Here is a 14551-nt window from a genome sequence, read left to right as displayed (position 1 = left end):
ATATTTCAAAACTTGAGCGCCCGCAAGTCCTTTCGCTTCGACGACGGGCAGAAGAAACCAGGGATAGCCTCACGCACCGGAAACCACGCACCATGGCGAAAAGGAAACGAGAATCCGCGCCGGAAGGGGACCGCTTGGAGGCTAAAAACTCGACGAAGAAGGCGAAAGCGGCGACGAAGGCTCCGCAGTCTACAGTAATTAAGCTGAGCGACAATGGCTCTGTGACAATCCAAATCGTCGCCGGGTCCTACGACCGAGTGCTCCACGGCATCACAGCGACAGTCAAGCCGGCACCGGCCGCTGCTGCCCCTGCGAAGAAGAAGGGCAAAGACAGCGACGCGCCAGCGCAGCCACAGCCGAAGACCGAGTTCGCCGACACGTTCCTCTTCAACGCGCACAACTCGGCCATCCGCTGCCTCGCCCTCTCCCCGCCGTCGGCCCCGGCGCCAGGGCAATCCCAAAAGGTTTTGCTCGCGACGGGCAGCACAGACGAGCGCATCAACATCTACAACCTCTCGGCGCACCCGCCGTCCCACCGCGCCGAGGAGGACAAGGAATGGAAACTGCTCTCGTCGCTCGCGCCCCGCCCGATCCTCGAAAACCCGAAAAACCGCGAGCTGGGTACCCTGCTGCATCACTCGTCCAACATCACGAGGCTTGCCTTCCCCAACCGCTCCAAGCTGCTCAGCGCCGCCGAGGACTCTACGATAGCAGTCACGCGCTGCCGCGACTGGACGCTGCTGCACACCTTCAAATGCCCCATCCCGAAGGTGCACGGCCGGCCCAGCGGGGATACGGCCGGGGTGGGCGGGGTGCCGCACGGGGTGAATGACTTTGCGGTGCACCCAAGCAATAAGATCATGATTAGTGTCAGCAAAGGGGAGCGGTGCATGCGGCTGTGGAACTTGGAGACGGGCAAGAAGAGCAGGGTGTTGAATTTTGAGCGCGGGCTGCTGGCGGAGCTGGGAGAGGGGAAGCACTCGACGGGCGAGGCGAGGAGGATTGTCTGGGGTAGTGCGAGGGGCGGGGAAGATGAGTTCGCGGTGGGGTTCGATCGGGACGTGTTGGTGTTTGGCATCGACTGCGTGCCGCGGTGTCGGGTCATGCAAGATGCGAGGATGAAGGTGCATGAGTTCTGCTATGTTGAGTTGGGTGGAGAGAGGGACGAGACGGTGCTTGCAGTGTCCACGGAGGATGGGCGGGTTGTGTTCTTCTCAACGGCCGAGGAGGATTTGGAGGCGCCGCCCAAGGACAAAACGCTGCGGGTGGCGAGGTTGGTTGGCACGCTGGGGGGAAAGGAGGCGGGCGTGGAGGGCAGGATCAAAGACTTTACGGTCCTGCCGGTGGAGGACAGGGAGCGGAAGAGGTCATTCTTCATCGTCACCGGGAGCAGCGACGGCCGCATCCGGCTGTGGCAGGTGGGCGCTGAAGACCTGAGCAGCAGCAGCACGGGCGAGTCGCCCAAGCAGGTCGGCCAGCTCCTGGGGCTGTATGAGACGCAGAACAGAATCACTTGCGTGGCGGCCTTCGTCATGATACCCCGGCCGCAGGGGGCGGAGGAGAGCGAGTACGAGTTTGAGACGGAGGAGTCAGAGGAGAGCGGCGACGAGTAGGGATAGGCTACATCTGTTTCCGGGGCTAAGGAGGGAAGCAATGTTAAAGGAGTCCTCGGAGTATGTATCCTGCCGGCTGTCATAGTTACCGAACTGAATCAGGGGTACTTACCATGCACGTCTATACCGAGCAACGAAGTCCCGCAAAGCAGATCACATCACCCTGTGTCTCCATGGACAGGCCCATTCGTTCTATCGTTACCATAACAACGAATCCCGACCCACAGTCGGCAGGCATTGCATCACTCAGGGCAGCGAACCAAGAGCGCAGGTAAACCTGAGTGGGCTGATTGATGCACACATAGATAGCAATGGCCTGCTTGCTTGCAGAATGGTGGACAGGTTGTGCATACGCTCAACTCGACCTGAAAAACGGTCGGTTGTCTTATCGGCAGGCCACAGTCAGGCGACTGGCCACTGACGCGATGAGAGGCACAACCGGTGCAGGTGCAGTACAACTGACAGGTGAGAAGACCCGAAAGCGCAGTTGCCTGTTCTCTAGCTGATCACATGCGAAGCGGCCAGACCAAGGTTTGCCGCGTGCCCCACAATCAGGGTCTGACACCCTTGCTCGGCTGAGCTTTCCCCAGTTTGTCGATCCCTTTGCCCCGGCGGAACTATCCCTAGCAACCTGAGGCGGAAATACCTTCCTGTAGCCACACATTTCGTTTTTGAGACAGAGAGGGACGCGTTCCGGCCCGTGGACAACATGGCTTCTCCGGGACATCAAATGCACCTGGTCGATATGCGGATAGCGATAGACAAAGCGGATGTCGAATAAGTCGAGGTCCAGTTCAACGTTCTACACCACTAGAGACCACTAGGTTGGACAATTGTGTCAATGCCCGTAAAATATTTCACGACTGCTGTTTCAACGTTACACAGCCTACCCTGATCAGCGGACTGCTGCTGTTGTCGCTGTCCTTGTGGGAAATCCCACCATCCAATCCCTGCTGCCGTGTTTCTTATCACGAAGGATTGAGCGCCTCGAGACTCGACACGGACACCATCTTGTCATCTGACGTTCCTAACGCCCTGAATGTCTCGTCGTCCTGTCAGACTTCAGGTCGTGTCACGAATCCAGTTGATCTTGAAAAAAAAAGCCGGAATAGCCCAGCACCTCTCCTAGCATTGATCACTGCTCTGGTCCTCCTCTTCCATCAAGGACAGAGATCAGGCTGTTTCTCATTCCTCCCTCGCTCGTTGGTCGTGCAAGAGATCATTCGCGAACTGTGGTATTCGCCGACCCAGCTTCCCGTTTCCCGTTTCAACCCGTCGACCTTGGAGCTCGACACGCCTTTTGTTGGACTTTGGCACCTGTCGCGTGTCTAGGAAGCTCTTTAACTGCTTAAAGATTACACTTGCTCACTCCGACGCACGTCTTGAAGGACTCTCTTGATACATATCTGCCAACATCAAACGGCATCGTGCCTCGGCTACCCTTGATCTCGGGCAACGTGACCACCTCAGGCATGGACGACAAACCAGGAGAAGGAGAGGCGCCGGATTCATCAGGACCCAAGATCATCCGCCCCATCCCGCGCCGGCCCTTCAAGCTTGCCTTCGCCAGCCCAACTCCTCCAGAAGACGACGAGGATCGTCCCTCTCCGGGGCCACAAATCAGCGCCAGCGACCTGCGCTTCCTCGCACCTCACCAGCACACCACCAGCACCCCGGGCAGCTGCATCAGAGACGGCAGCACCCCGCTCAGCCACACCACCTCGTACCTCAACCTCACTTCTCCAACCCTATTCGGAATCTACTCGCCCTCCACAATAGCTTCTTTCACTAGAGATGAAGGCGACGACGACCAGGACCTGGAACAGTCTTATTTCCCGGACGACCGGGACCTCGACCGGAGCGACCACGACACCATCGCAATAGGCACCATCGCCGACAACGTCCCTTCGCCACATCATCCAGGCCTAGACGACGAAAACTACGAGCTCATACGCGAGCGCTCCTCTTCCCTGCACCACTATCCTTCCACCACCACGCTGCCGACGACACGCCCACGCCCACCACGGAAGCAGCGACAGCAAGTAAAGGGGGAAGTAGCCCTGCAACTCGCCCTGCGCGCGGCCCTGCTCTTCGTCCTGGGCGTCGGCTACGGCGTGCTGGTCACCCGCCTGCCGCAGCACAGCACCCTCGGCAGCGGCAGCGGCAGCGGCAGCCAGCACCTCCGCCTCACTGTCGCGTACGAGTCCCACTACCAGTGGGGCTACCTTGTGTTCTGGGGCGCCGCGGGCGTCGCGTTGGGGAGTCTGTTGCCGTGGTTTGATCGGTTCTGGGAGGAGAGTGTGGTGTCTTCTTCGCCTGCTTCTTCCTCTTCTATTTCTGTCGCATTCCGGACCAACGGCGGCGGCTTGGAGCAGCAGCGAAGTGGTCAGAGGAAAGTGGTGGGTGGTGGTGAGGAACTCGACAGCAGCAGGAAGCGAAAGACGGCGGGCCGGGTCGTCAAGATGGTACAGGTAGTAGGAGGCGGCGGCGAGGGAGACGGAGACTCTGACGGAAACGGGGCTGTTGAAGCCCCGGTGATCGAGAAGTCCTCTAACTCGGCCGCGCCGCAGGCCGACTGGGCGCTGGTTGTGCGCGGCATCGGTGCCTTCGTCGGCATAGTCTTTGCCATCCGCCGGCTGCCCTGGGCCTCGACCATGCAGGTGTCGCTGACACTGGCCCTGGCGAACCCCTTCCTCTGGTACCTCATCGACCGCTCCAAGCCCGGGTTCCTGCTGTCTGCCGCCGTGGGGCTGGCGGGGACGCTCGTTGTCGTGCTGACGGGGCTAGGGGTGCACCCGGATGTCAAGCTGATGCCTTCCCCCGCCTCTTCGGGGACGGGGCCGGCTGCCTCGCTCTCCGAAGTCCCTTCTTTTTTTCTCCTTGCCAATATCACGGGAACCGCCGGGTATCCTGCCCGTGACGGTGGGACACTTGGTGGGTTGGCCAGCCAGGAGACGATCGAGACCGTCATCTGGATGCTGAGCGTGCTGTTCTGTAGTTGCGTGTGCTTTGGGAATATTGGCCGGCGGCTGGCGCTGAACTCTTCTGCTGCGGGTAGGGGACGGTGGGGAGGGGTGAGGTGATGGGGACTATGGCGGAGCGTTGGGGCTAGGTTTAGAATATGGACGGAAGGTTATTGAAAGCAGGGTCTTTCTGATTTTTTTTTTCGAAATGCTGCGTCGTCTCGAAGTGGGTAGCGATGACTACTACCGGTAGTGAACGAGGTTCGGGTGAGCCTAGAACCAGAAGAAGCCGGTCGTTCTAATGTGAGGCAGCAAGTCCTTGAGAAAGTTGAGTAACTGGGCCAGTGAGAAAGCCATCGTGTGTGTGTTGGCTGTGGGTTCAGACGGCTTGTGACAGCTGTGGGGAGCGCTTGATGATGTTTGTCTTGGGCTCGAGTATTGATGGCACGACCGAGAAAGCCTGGTCTTCGGGTGCCGCCAGACCAAGGACTACTTTTTATGGGTTCCCTCGACTTACCTCGAGGCCCCGCTAACTACCAGAGAGGGATAGCAATCAATGAGCTTGGTGTTTGCTGAAGCTCTTCCTTTGTCCATGATTGGTATTGTGCTCGACAGCGACAATATACCGAAGGGCAAACATGGCTTGGCCACCACCCTAACGATCCATGAAACAAGACGCATGTGGTTTGAATAAGCTGGTAAGGCAGCTTTTCTCAGCGGATGCAACTATCACAGTAGAGAGGTGACTTTCTCAGCTAACTTGGAAAAGCCAGAATAGCCATGTAGGGGGTTGCTTTGTTAAAATCTGGATCAAACGCCGGCCTTGGGTGCATCTGCTACCCTTCCGTCAGAGGAGACGCCATGATCGCCATCTCCTCCATGTCACGTCTATCTTAATATCTCAGAATAACAGGAAATCATCGAAACCAGGTTGCCCGCATATTGATCACATCAGACTGTGCAGGGAAGTTTTATGGACAAAGCGTCGTGTAGTGTGTTGCTTAAGCAACCCGCTGCGGCAGCTTCGACCCCTAAACGTCTTGCAAGTGGGGATCGGATTCAATGAATTTGGCTGGAAGCTTCTTATGCAGGCCCCATTCCACGACTTGAACTCTCATCAATGTATGGTATACCCCAAGCTCACTCACAGAAGCAAACAAACACACACCAATAATACACCAATTCACTCGCTCGCCAGCCCGTCAAGATGCCCTCAGCCACAAATCCTAACCCGACTTCAACCTCATCCGTCCTTCCGCCGCTCACAGCCCGCCAGGCAGTGTCAACCAAGCTCACAGCCCTCACCGACGCCATCGCCGCCCACCCGCAGATGCAACCTCCGAACCGACACCCAACCCTTTTTCATATCTGGGACTTCGCCATGCGCACCAACTACATCCTCTCGGAGCTTGACAACATCGAGGCTGGCCGGGCAGTGCAGCATCCAGAGCAGATATCTGGTTTGGGTAGTAGCAACGGTAGGTTTCTTGTCTCTTTTGTTTTCTCTTAGCCGACCGTCAAGGAATCATGGCAGGTTTTCTTTGTATTCGGTATTGTGGTTTTAATCGCGTTGGAAAAGACAACATGAGATTTGAGACTTACACACGCACCAACATAAAAAAAAGGCACACCCAGTCCCGCCAGAGCCAAGGAACTGCTCACCGACGTCAGAAGCCGCTGTTTCATGATATAGATGATGATCAGCAATTCCAGCTCGGGAATGATGGCCGCCATGGGGCTGCAGGCCGTGGACTTCGGGGTTGACCTCAAGACCAAGGCGGACGACGTTTTTGAGTCGCTTGGCGGGTTGATGGACGCGTAAAACATGGCCAGACACACAGAAATGACAGATGATATCTGGCTTTGTGCAAAATGGGGTATCATCGCAACTCGTCGTATGTACACATTCGCCCATGTCTCCATCCAGGGCTCATAAAACAGGCCCGTCCACCATTGACACGTCCGCGGCCCCTGACGCTGCTGCTTGTCCAAAGATGGCCGCCTCGAGAGACTTCATTTCCTTGACAACCGACTCATAAAACTCCTCCGGCTTAGCCTCGACTGCCCCTTCCACTGCTTGAACCATGATGAACCTCGCATCGAAGCCGTTGTCCTTGACTTGCTGCGCGCCCTGTGGTCTTGGTTAGTTCTTACTATCTCAACGACCGACACCAATGATATTGCACTCACGTCAGAGTCCATCTCCATCACCGGCACCCTGTCATTGTCCAAGATGCCTTCCACCACCCTCCTGCTCGTCCCATGGATATTGTCACCTTCATCCGTGAACTCGAGGAACTGATCCCCATCCCGCATCATGTTGAATGCCTGGACATCTACAAAGTGGTGATCTTTCCCATTGACTTCTCCTTGGTGGGACTTCCGTGTTACATGCGTTGGCACCTTGGTGAAGACGCGGGAATGTTGAGAAATAAACTGTTTTACCAGCTCCGATTTCAAACCCGGACCAGTGCTAGTGGTGTCCACGATGACGATGGGTCTACGGTCCTCGGGAAACACCGCATCGCAGTTCACCGCGTCCTCCTTCTCGCCCTCAACTCCTTCCTGGAGCGGCATTTCTTCAAAGACAATGTCGATCTTGTCATCGTCTTCGATCTTGTCAAATAGGACAAGCTTGGATTTGCTGGCTATCCGCAGCGCCCGCCAGGTTTTGCTGGCCTTGCCTTCGATCGCCGAGGTTTTCGACTCGTCGTTGGTGGGCATGTCGATCTCGAGGTCGTCGAGGTCAATGCCTCTCTTGAGGTTGCTCAGCTCCGGGAGGCGGTACCGCTCCGGGTCCTTCAGCTTCTCCATGGCGCTGTTCTCGTCTTCATCATCAAGAAACTCGAGAGACATGGACCCTACGGGCGTTGGCCGCAGCCGTTTGGTCGTTGCCAGTTTGGTCGCTGCCGCTCTGGCTTCGACGAACAGGGCGGGCGAGATGGGCGGGAGCTCGATGGACGGGCAGTTTTCGATCTTCCACCGGACCCAGTTCTTGTCCCGTGCGAGGACCGTCTCGACCATGCGGTTGAAGTAGGGCCCTTCTACCCCCTGTCTCAGATAGTCGACAATGGCATCCTTCATGTCGGTCGCCCACTTGGTGTCCTCTTCGCTCAACTGCTGGTCCGAGTACGTCACGGACTTGTTGGGGTTCTTGACGCTGGCGAGCTTCTCCTTTGCTTTGGGCGAGAGCGAGAGGAGGAATTCCATGATGATGAGTGCCTGGACAAGGACGTTCCGTCGGAAGGCCAAATCGCTGATCTGCGCGTCGTCAGTGGGATATGCTTTGGCGGTAGCAGGGCCAGGGTCATACCTCGAGCTTGAACAGGTCACGGCTAGTAAGATACTTTGGGTTGAAACCGCTGGCGAGCTCGTCGTCGACGTCATCTCGCTTCCGTTTGAGACTGTGGTTCATCTCTTCGACTGGCTTATCTAGCCTTTCCTTGGCTTTTGAAGGCTGTTCTGGTTTGATGCTTCTAAAGGTCGCCATCGTTGCCTCGAGGCCAGCCTTGAATGAAGTGAAATGGCTCGGGTCGAAGAGCTTCTTGGGCTGGTTGAAGCTCTCTTGCAGCGACCAGAAGATGGGATACAAGGTGTCCGGGTCCAGGGGCTTGTCCTTTTGCGACTTCGTATCCGTGTCCACGTCCATCTTGTCCCCATCCACCGCCGGAGTGTCTTGGTTGAAGATGGTGACATTTTCGACATGGTATTCTCCCCTCAGATTGACCGAACTCTTATCTCCCAAGGGAAAGCTCTGAAACATGAATATAAAGACTCTGCCGCAGAACGCTGGGTCGAGGGCTCTAGATAGTCGCCGGAGGAGCTCATTGCAGGTGCGAAGGATGACGAGTTGCTTTTGTTTGAAGTGCTTGGCGGTGATGCGCTCACGGCGAGACTCGAGAAAGTCCCAAACCTTTCGGCAGCCTGCTATGGTCTGGCTATCGAGCAGCTCCTCGACAAGCCAAAACAGCAGGGCAGGGTCGCATAGCTCGCAGTCGGAGAGCAATGACAAAATGTCGAGGAGGTTCCATACTCGTACGAAGCCCGGGGACTCAATCGGTGTTGTTGCCTGGGCAGAAACAATCGGTGAGCCTCAAAGAAGGATGGCCCGGCGCAGACGACGGCCCACTCACGATCAGAGATTTGAATGTATCGCGAACGGCCGTTTCGATAACGGCAAAGCGTTGTAGCTTTCTGGCGTCGACGGACTCCTCAGCGGTAAAATCGCACCCCAGCGCATCGTTTAGTTGTCGTCGGAGATCATCGAAATGTGATTTATCAAGTGGCGGTTCAATCGAGGCGGTCCTTTTGACCGACTCGGCGCGTTCAAGCAGCTCGTCCAAGAACCTAGCAGCTGCTGCGACACCCGGGATGCCGTGGCTGTCAATGGTCGCCGACGGCATACTTGTGTTTGAAAACCTCCGAGAGGGATGCGCAGTGATTTTGTTTCTGTGCGTCGCGTCGAGTGTCGAGGCAGAACTGGCCCTTCAATCTACGATTGTGTAAAAGACTTGGGAGAAACGCCAAATCCAAGATCGACAGTCTGGATGCTCAAGCCAGGAACTTCCGATTGGAGTCTTGGGACAAGGGAGCAACCAAACAAGCGACAGGGCTGGCGAACTGAAATGATGAGACCGGACCCACTTGATCTCGGCTTGGCGATTTCGGACCAACCAAGCTCGCCAGGTTTGGTGGGGCTACGCCGTGGTGTGGAGCAAACTGCAAGGCTGAGATGCGACCTGGTACCAAGAGATGTCGAGGAAAGTTTGGAGCTCTCGCGCGCGTCCAACCTTGCCTGGACAATTAATTCGATCTTATGCGGGAGCGCGACACAACACGACAGACCCTCTAACCTCTGCTCGCCGCACGCGACAACAACGCCGATATGCCTCCCGCCAAACGAGTCAAGAGCAGTGCGGATTCCCGACCGAATGCTGGGCCATCGGGACGGCCGACAATCGACGATCTGGAGGGAGAGAGCGAGTTTGCCAGTCTTGCGCGCCAACACTGGCTCAAGACGCCCAAGCAGGCCGCCAAGGTCAAGGTCAAGAACGACGTGCTCAAGCGCGAAATATGGGATGCCCTGGAGAAGGACAACTTCCCATTGAAGTCGCTTCTGGTTCTCGAGGGACTGCAGACGCTCGAGAGGTGCGTGCTCTTCCAGTGTTTGACTGAGATGTCTTGGGAAATCGCCGCTGACTTTTGTACAGCTACCTGTGGCCAGGCTACTCAGAGGACTCATCAAATCATCATGTTCTCTTGATCATTTTGATAGTCAATGCTAAGCGGAGGGAGCGACTAGGGACATGGGGTGCGTCTCCCGTTCCAGGGGATCCTCTGCCGAGTGCTGACCGACCCCAGACATCTTTGCCGGCCGTCCCTCCGAATTTTCCGACCTGTTTCGCCGTGCGCTCTCCATGACACTCGATGTCTCCCTCTCCTGCACGATCCGGACGCACGTTCTCCTGTTCATCATCCATGCATTCCAGAGTCTAGATTGCGCCATCGTGCGCAAGGAGTGCGCTCCTTTGGTCTCTATCTCTATCTGGCACAACTTATCAACAGATGGGAAGCGGGATGCGATACTGGACTCGAACCCACATCTGAGGAAGGCTTGGAGGGCGGCGGCGAAGCGGTACGATTCGGGTGACGACGCCACCAAAGCACGCCTGCGCTTCGAGAGATCCTGGCTGTATACCTTGGTTCTGGACTTTTTTGGCCTTCTCTATTCTGACGCCCCCAAGCCAGAACACGTGCTCTACTGTGAGCGCTTCGTCGAGTTTCTCACGGATCTGCAGAGCCAGCTCCCGACCAGACGATATGTCAACACACTCCTCCAGGACCTACACGTACTCCCTGCCTTGACCCTATCGCCTCTCTTCAACGACGAGCCAAACGGTCTGCTTCGGGAGCTGTACGCTCTCTTCTCACACTACACCCACTTTACCGTCGACGACCACTCAGGCGCGCAGCTCAACAGAGACGAGGCATACGACCGACATTGTGCTGCGCTCGCCAAACTGCAGAGAACCGCCCTGAGACACTTCAAGGAGAAGCTGACAGTTCTGGCGATATCCAACTATGGCTCAATCGACAAGAGGAACGAGCTAGAAGGTCTTCTTCAATCGCTAACAGACGAAGAACTCTCCCAGCTGACCAGCCACCTGGGACTCCGGACAGAATACCCAGAATCTGCCAAGGTGCCTGTTGACCGCAGGTTCTTTATGGAGGTCCTCCTGTCGACTTTCGAGAGGCGAAAAACCTTCCAGGATGCTGCCCGCGACCTGAGCATCCTCCCAACCGAGGAGACGCTCTTCGATGTTGGGCTCAGGAGAACCGATCATTACGATGGATCTCGGCCTCTGGCTCTTCCCAAATTCAACCTGCAATACCTCTCCGTCGGCGATTTTCTCTGGAGGGCCATGGTTTTATATCGCTGCGAGGCCTTCTACGCTATTCGCCAGGATATCGAGGATGTGCTGACGAGGTTAAAGCCGGAGACCAAACGAGCGGGGTTAACAACCTTTTCGGGCTTTTCAAGAATGGCTCTACCTATCGCCAAACCAACCATTCTCGAGGTTGTACCACCGCGCGTCGGCGACGATAAGCCCTCTCTGGTGCGAGCTGAAGTGACCATCGATTTGAGAAAGCTGTCACCACACGTTCGGCGAGAGTGGGAATCCTTGCGTCCCGACGATGTGCTTTTCCTTGCCGCTGTTGATGCGTCCAAGTCGAAACAAGTTACAAATGGTGGCCCTCCCTTGTCCCAGGCTGAGAAGCTCGGCCTGGTCTCAGTCCGCGCGGCAGAGATCATACAGGTTCTCGACGACAAAGGACGGGCGATCCGGGATGCCCAGGCGTACTTTGATGGCCACAGTCGTAGCGACTCGAGGAAAATCCAGCTCCGGTTGGATGCGAGAGCCTTCATGGCAGACACAGAGGGCAATCGGAACATCTACGACGGGGTCAACCTTCTCATTCGGAGAGCCGGCCGAGAAAATAATTTCAAGCCGGTGCTCGAGTCCATCCGAGATCTGACTCTTTCCGATGTCCCACTGGCATCCTGGCTGCACGAGGTCTTCCTGGGGTACGGCGACCCAGCGGGCGCAACCTACAAACACCTGCCGAACCGCGTCAAAAAGATCAACTATCGCGATACCTTTCTCGACTGGCAGCATCTTATCGAGAGCTTGCCTGGCAAGACTATCGAACCGAGCGACGACGTTTCTGGAAGCTTCGGGCCGCCGTACGTACTGGAGACGGTCGAGAAGCAGTCGGAAGACGCCATTTACAAGCCCTCCAAGAAGAGGAGGCGAGATGCGGAGCCGGCTCTGATTGCCGAAATCGAGACAATCCATGTCTCGACGTACAAGCCCCCGAATAACGGCCCTTATCCGGTCGACGCGCCGAAGCTGAACAAAGTTCGCTTCACTCCCAAGCAGATCGAGGCCATCACGTCAGGGACACAACCGGGGCTCACAGTCATCGTTGGCCCCCCCGGCACGGGCAAGACGGATGTGGCAACGCAGATCATAAACAACATCTACCACAATTTCCCGGAGCAAAAGACTCTTCTCATAGCCCACAGTAATCAAGCTCTGAACCAGCTGTTTGCCAAGATTGTCGCCTTGGATATCGACGAGCGTCACTTGCTCCGCTTGGGCCATGGCGAGGAGGAGCTCGAGACCGAGGGGAGCTTCAGCAAGCACGGCAGGGTCGAATCGTTCCTAGAGAACCGGCAGCGCTTTCTCTTCGAGGTCGACCGCCTCGCTGCAAGCATGGGTGCTCCCGGCGCCCATGGAAACTCGGCCGAGACGGCGGGCTACTTCAACGCGGTCTATGTCGAGCCGGCATGGGCCAAGTTCACCGACGTTATCAAGGCGGAAGATGTCGGCCCTGAGGAAATCGTCAAAGCATTCCCCTTTCACGTTTATTTTGCGGACGCCCCGCAGCCCCTTTTCCCGCCGGAAGCGGACCGCGAGACTGTGCTGGAAATCGCAAACGGGTGCTACCGCCACATCTCCAAGATCTTTTCCGAGCTGGCTGATGTCCTGCCTTTTGAGATTCTGCGGCGCGACAAGGACAAGGCCAACTACCTGCTTACAAGCGAGGCACGCATCATCGCCATGACCTCGACGCACGCCGCCATGAAGAGGGGTGAAATCGCCTCGCTGGGCTTCCAGTATGACAATATTGTCATGGAAGAGGCCGCTCAGATCACCGAGATTGAGAATTTTATTCCGCTGGCCATGCAGAAACTCAAGGACGGACAATCGGGGTTGCAGAGCGTCGTCTTGTGCGGAGACCACTATCAAAATTCGCCCGTCATCCAGGGCCTGGCATTCCGGCATTACGCCAACCTGGAGCAGTCGCTCTTCTCCCGGCTCGTCCGCCTTGGTGTTCCAACCATCAACCTCGACCAACAAGGCCGCGCCCGTCCGTCCATCTCCAACCTGTACAGGTGGCGGTACCCGGAACTCTCCGACCTGCCGCACACGCAAACCCAGAAGGAGTTCCTCACGGCCAACGCCGGGTTCAAGTACGACTACCAGTTCATCAACGTGCCGGACTACAAGGGCAAGGGGGAGACGGAACCCTCGCCGCACTTTATTCAGAACCTGGGCGAGGCAGAGTACGCGGTGGCCATCTACCAGTACATGCGCCTGCTCGGCTACCCGGCGGCCAAGATCAGTATCTTGGCCACGTACGCCGGGCAAAGGGCGCTTATTAGGGATGTGTTAGCCCACCGGTGCGCAAAGAACCCCATCTTTGGTCTGCCGAGGGTTGTTACTACCGTCGATAAATACCAGGGCGAGCAAAATGACTGTAAGAAACCATTCCTCTCTCGCCTCATCTATCCCAGGTACAGGATTACTGACAGTTTTTTGTATTAGACATCATCCTCTCCCTCACGAGAACCACCCGCGTCGGCTACTTGCGCGACCTCCGCCGCCTGACGGTCGCCCTCTCGCGCGCCCGCCTGGGCCTGTACATACTCGGCCGCCGCGACGTGTTTGAGCGCTGCTACGAGCTGCGCGACGCGTTTGAGCTGCTGCTGCAGAGGCCGGATAAGCTGGCGCTTGTCACGGGTGAATTATGGCCTTCGGAGCGGTTGTTGGTGACGTCGCCTTCTGGTGGGGATGATGGGAAAGATGCGGATACCACCGCGGTTGTGCCAGCTCAACTGGGCGAGGCGGTTATGGAGGGCGTGGAGCACCTCGGGCAGTATGTCTTTGAGATGACGGCCACGCGGGTTAAGCAGTTGCGCGAGGAGAAGGGGCTGGGTGGGGAGGTGCCTGTTGAAGCGGTGGTGGAGCGGGTTGAGGAGGGGTATGGGGATGTGGAGGGTGGTGAGGAAGATGGTGAGGGAGAGGGGGAGGGAGCGGTGAGGGGGGAGGGATTTGAGGTTGAGGAGGATGATTGAGCGGACTATTTTATGGTTATGGTGGGTGTGCGGGAAAAAGGAAATGGCGTCGCTGGTTTGAGGGACTTGTATCTATACAATCCAACCAGGGTTTGTTTGCTGCGCTGAACTTGGTAAGAAAACGGGATAAACTGTTCAGTACTCGCTGGTTTTGGTTTCTTTCCCTGCTTCTTTCATGTTTTCCTTTTTCACTCTTTCTATTCTTATTTCTTCTTTTTTGTCTTTCGTTCCTCCTTCCTTCCTTTCTTTCGTTCTTTCGTTCTTTCGTTCTTTCGTTCTTTCGTTCTTTCGTTCTTTCGTTCTTTCGTTCTTTCGTTCTTTCTGTTCTTTCTGTTCTTTCTGTTCTTTCTGTTCTTTCTGTTCTTTCTGTTCTTTCTGTTCTTTCTGTTCTTTCTTTGTTCCTCTTTTCTTTCTCTTTTCTCTACTTCCTGAAATTTCCTGCTTTTCATTTCCTTTTTCTAACGTACATGATAAGCGAACGTCCCAGACAAGCGAACGTCCCACAAATCCACTCCTTCATACCGTTCATCTTTTTATCGACTTTCCCTCAC

The 14551-nt window shown here is 56.3% G+C and overlaps 5 protein-coding genes across 5 annotated transcripts; 4 read left to right on the top strand and 1 right to left on the bottom strand.

Annotated features, from left to right (window-relative positions):
* Nucleotides 1-92: 92 nt before the first annotated feature.
* Nucleotides 93-1613, top strand: N657DRAFT_656304 (WD40 repeat-like protein; the record flags this gene model as incomplete). The annotated part of the gene is made up of 1 exon (XM_062794687.1): nucleotides 93-1613. The coding sequence occupies one exon, from the start codon at nucleotides 93-95 to the stop codon at nucleotides 1611-1613; it is 1521 nt and encodes a 506-aa protein (XP_062647778.1).
* Nucleotides 1614-3085: 1472 nt separating this feature from the next.
* On the top strand, nucleotides 3086-4696 carry N657DRAFT_573275 (uncharacterized protein; the record flags this gene model as incomplete). The annotated part of the gene is made up of 2 exons (XM_062788956.1): nucleotides 3086-3918; nucleotides 4045-4696. 2 exons carry the CDS (start codon nucleotides 3086-3088, stop codon nucleotides 4694-4696), a joined length of 1485 nt encoding a protein of 494 aa, XP_062647777.1.
* Nucleotides 4697-5668: 972 nt separating this feature from the next.
* Nucleotides 5669-6319, top strand: N657DRAFT_645620 (uncharacterized protein; the record flags this gene model as incomplete). Its single annotated transcript, XM_062792979.1, has 2 exons — nucleotides 5669-6054; nucleotides 6202-6319. Coding segments are annotated over exons 1-2 (334 nt in total), but the record flags the coding sequence as incomplete, so codon positions are not given.
* On the bottom strand, nucleotides 6272-9147 carry N657DRAFT_645619 (uncharacterized protein). Its single transcript, XM_062792978.1, has 4 exons — nucleotides 8710-9147; nucleotides 7890-8645; nucleotides 6767-7837; nucleotides 6272-6707 (listed from the first exon to the last, which is right to left on the bottom strand). Exons 1-4 carry the CDS (start codon nucleotides 8977-8979, stop codon nucleotides 6507-6509), a joined length of 2298 nt encoding a protein of 765 aa, XP_062647775.1. The 5' UTR covers nucleotides 8980-9147; the 3' UTR covers nucleotides 6272-6506.
* A 219-nt stretch (nucleotides 9148-9366) lies between these two features.
* On the top strand, nucleotides 9367-14000 carry N657DRAFT_619315 (P-loop containing nucleoside triphosphate hydrolase protein; the record flags this gene model as incomplete). Its single annotated transcript, XM_062790559.1, has 4 exons — nucleotides 9367-9724; nucleotides 9787-9887; nucleotides 9938-13402; nucleotides 13471-14000. The coding sequence occupies exons 1-4, from the start codon at nucleotides 9462-9464 to the stop codon at nucleotides 13998-14000; spliced, it is 4359 nt and encodes a 1452-aa protein (XP_062647774.1). The 5' UTR covers nucleotides 9367-9461.
* Nucleotides 14001-14551: the final 551 nt, after the last annotated feature.

Source organism: Parathielavia appendiculata (assembly GCF_033297405.1).
Source record: "Parathielavia appendiculata strain CBS 731.68 unplaced genomic scaffold N657scaffold_6, whole genome shotgun sequence".
In the NCBI taxonomy this organism is placed as follows: Eukaryota; Fungi; Ascomycota; class Sordariomycetes; order Sordariales; family Chaetomiaceae; genus Parathielavia; species Parathielavia appendiculata.
This window is presented reverse-complemented; position numbering and strand designations above follow the sequence as displayed.

What these genes read in the sequence shown, in the direction of transcription:
- N657DRAFT_645619 (XM_062792978.1), bottom strand. Translation starts at nt 8,979, where the DNA reads ATGCCGTCGGCGACCATTGACAGCCACGGCATCCCGGGTGTCGCAGCA. An exon ending in ATACATTCAAATCTCTGATC is followed by an intron (nt 8,646 to 8,709) that starts GTGAGTGGGCCG and finishes GTTTCTGCCCAG; the next exon opens with GCAACAACACCGATTGAGTC. An exon ending in GTGACCTGTTCAAGCTCGAG is followed by an intron (nt 7,838 to 7,889) that starts GTATGACCCTGG and finishes GACGACGCGCAG; the next exon opens with ATCAGCGATTTGGCCTTCCG.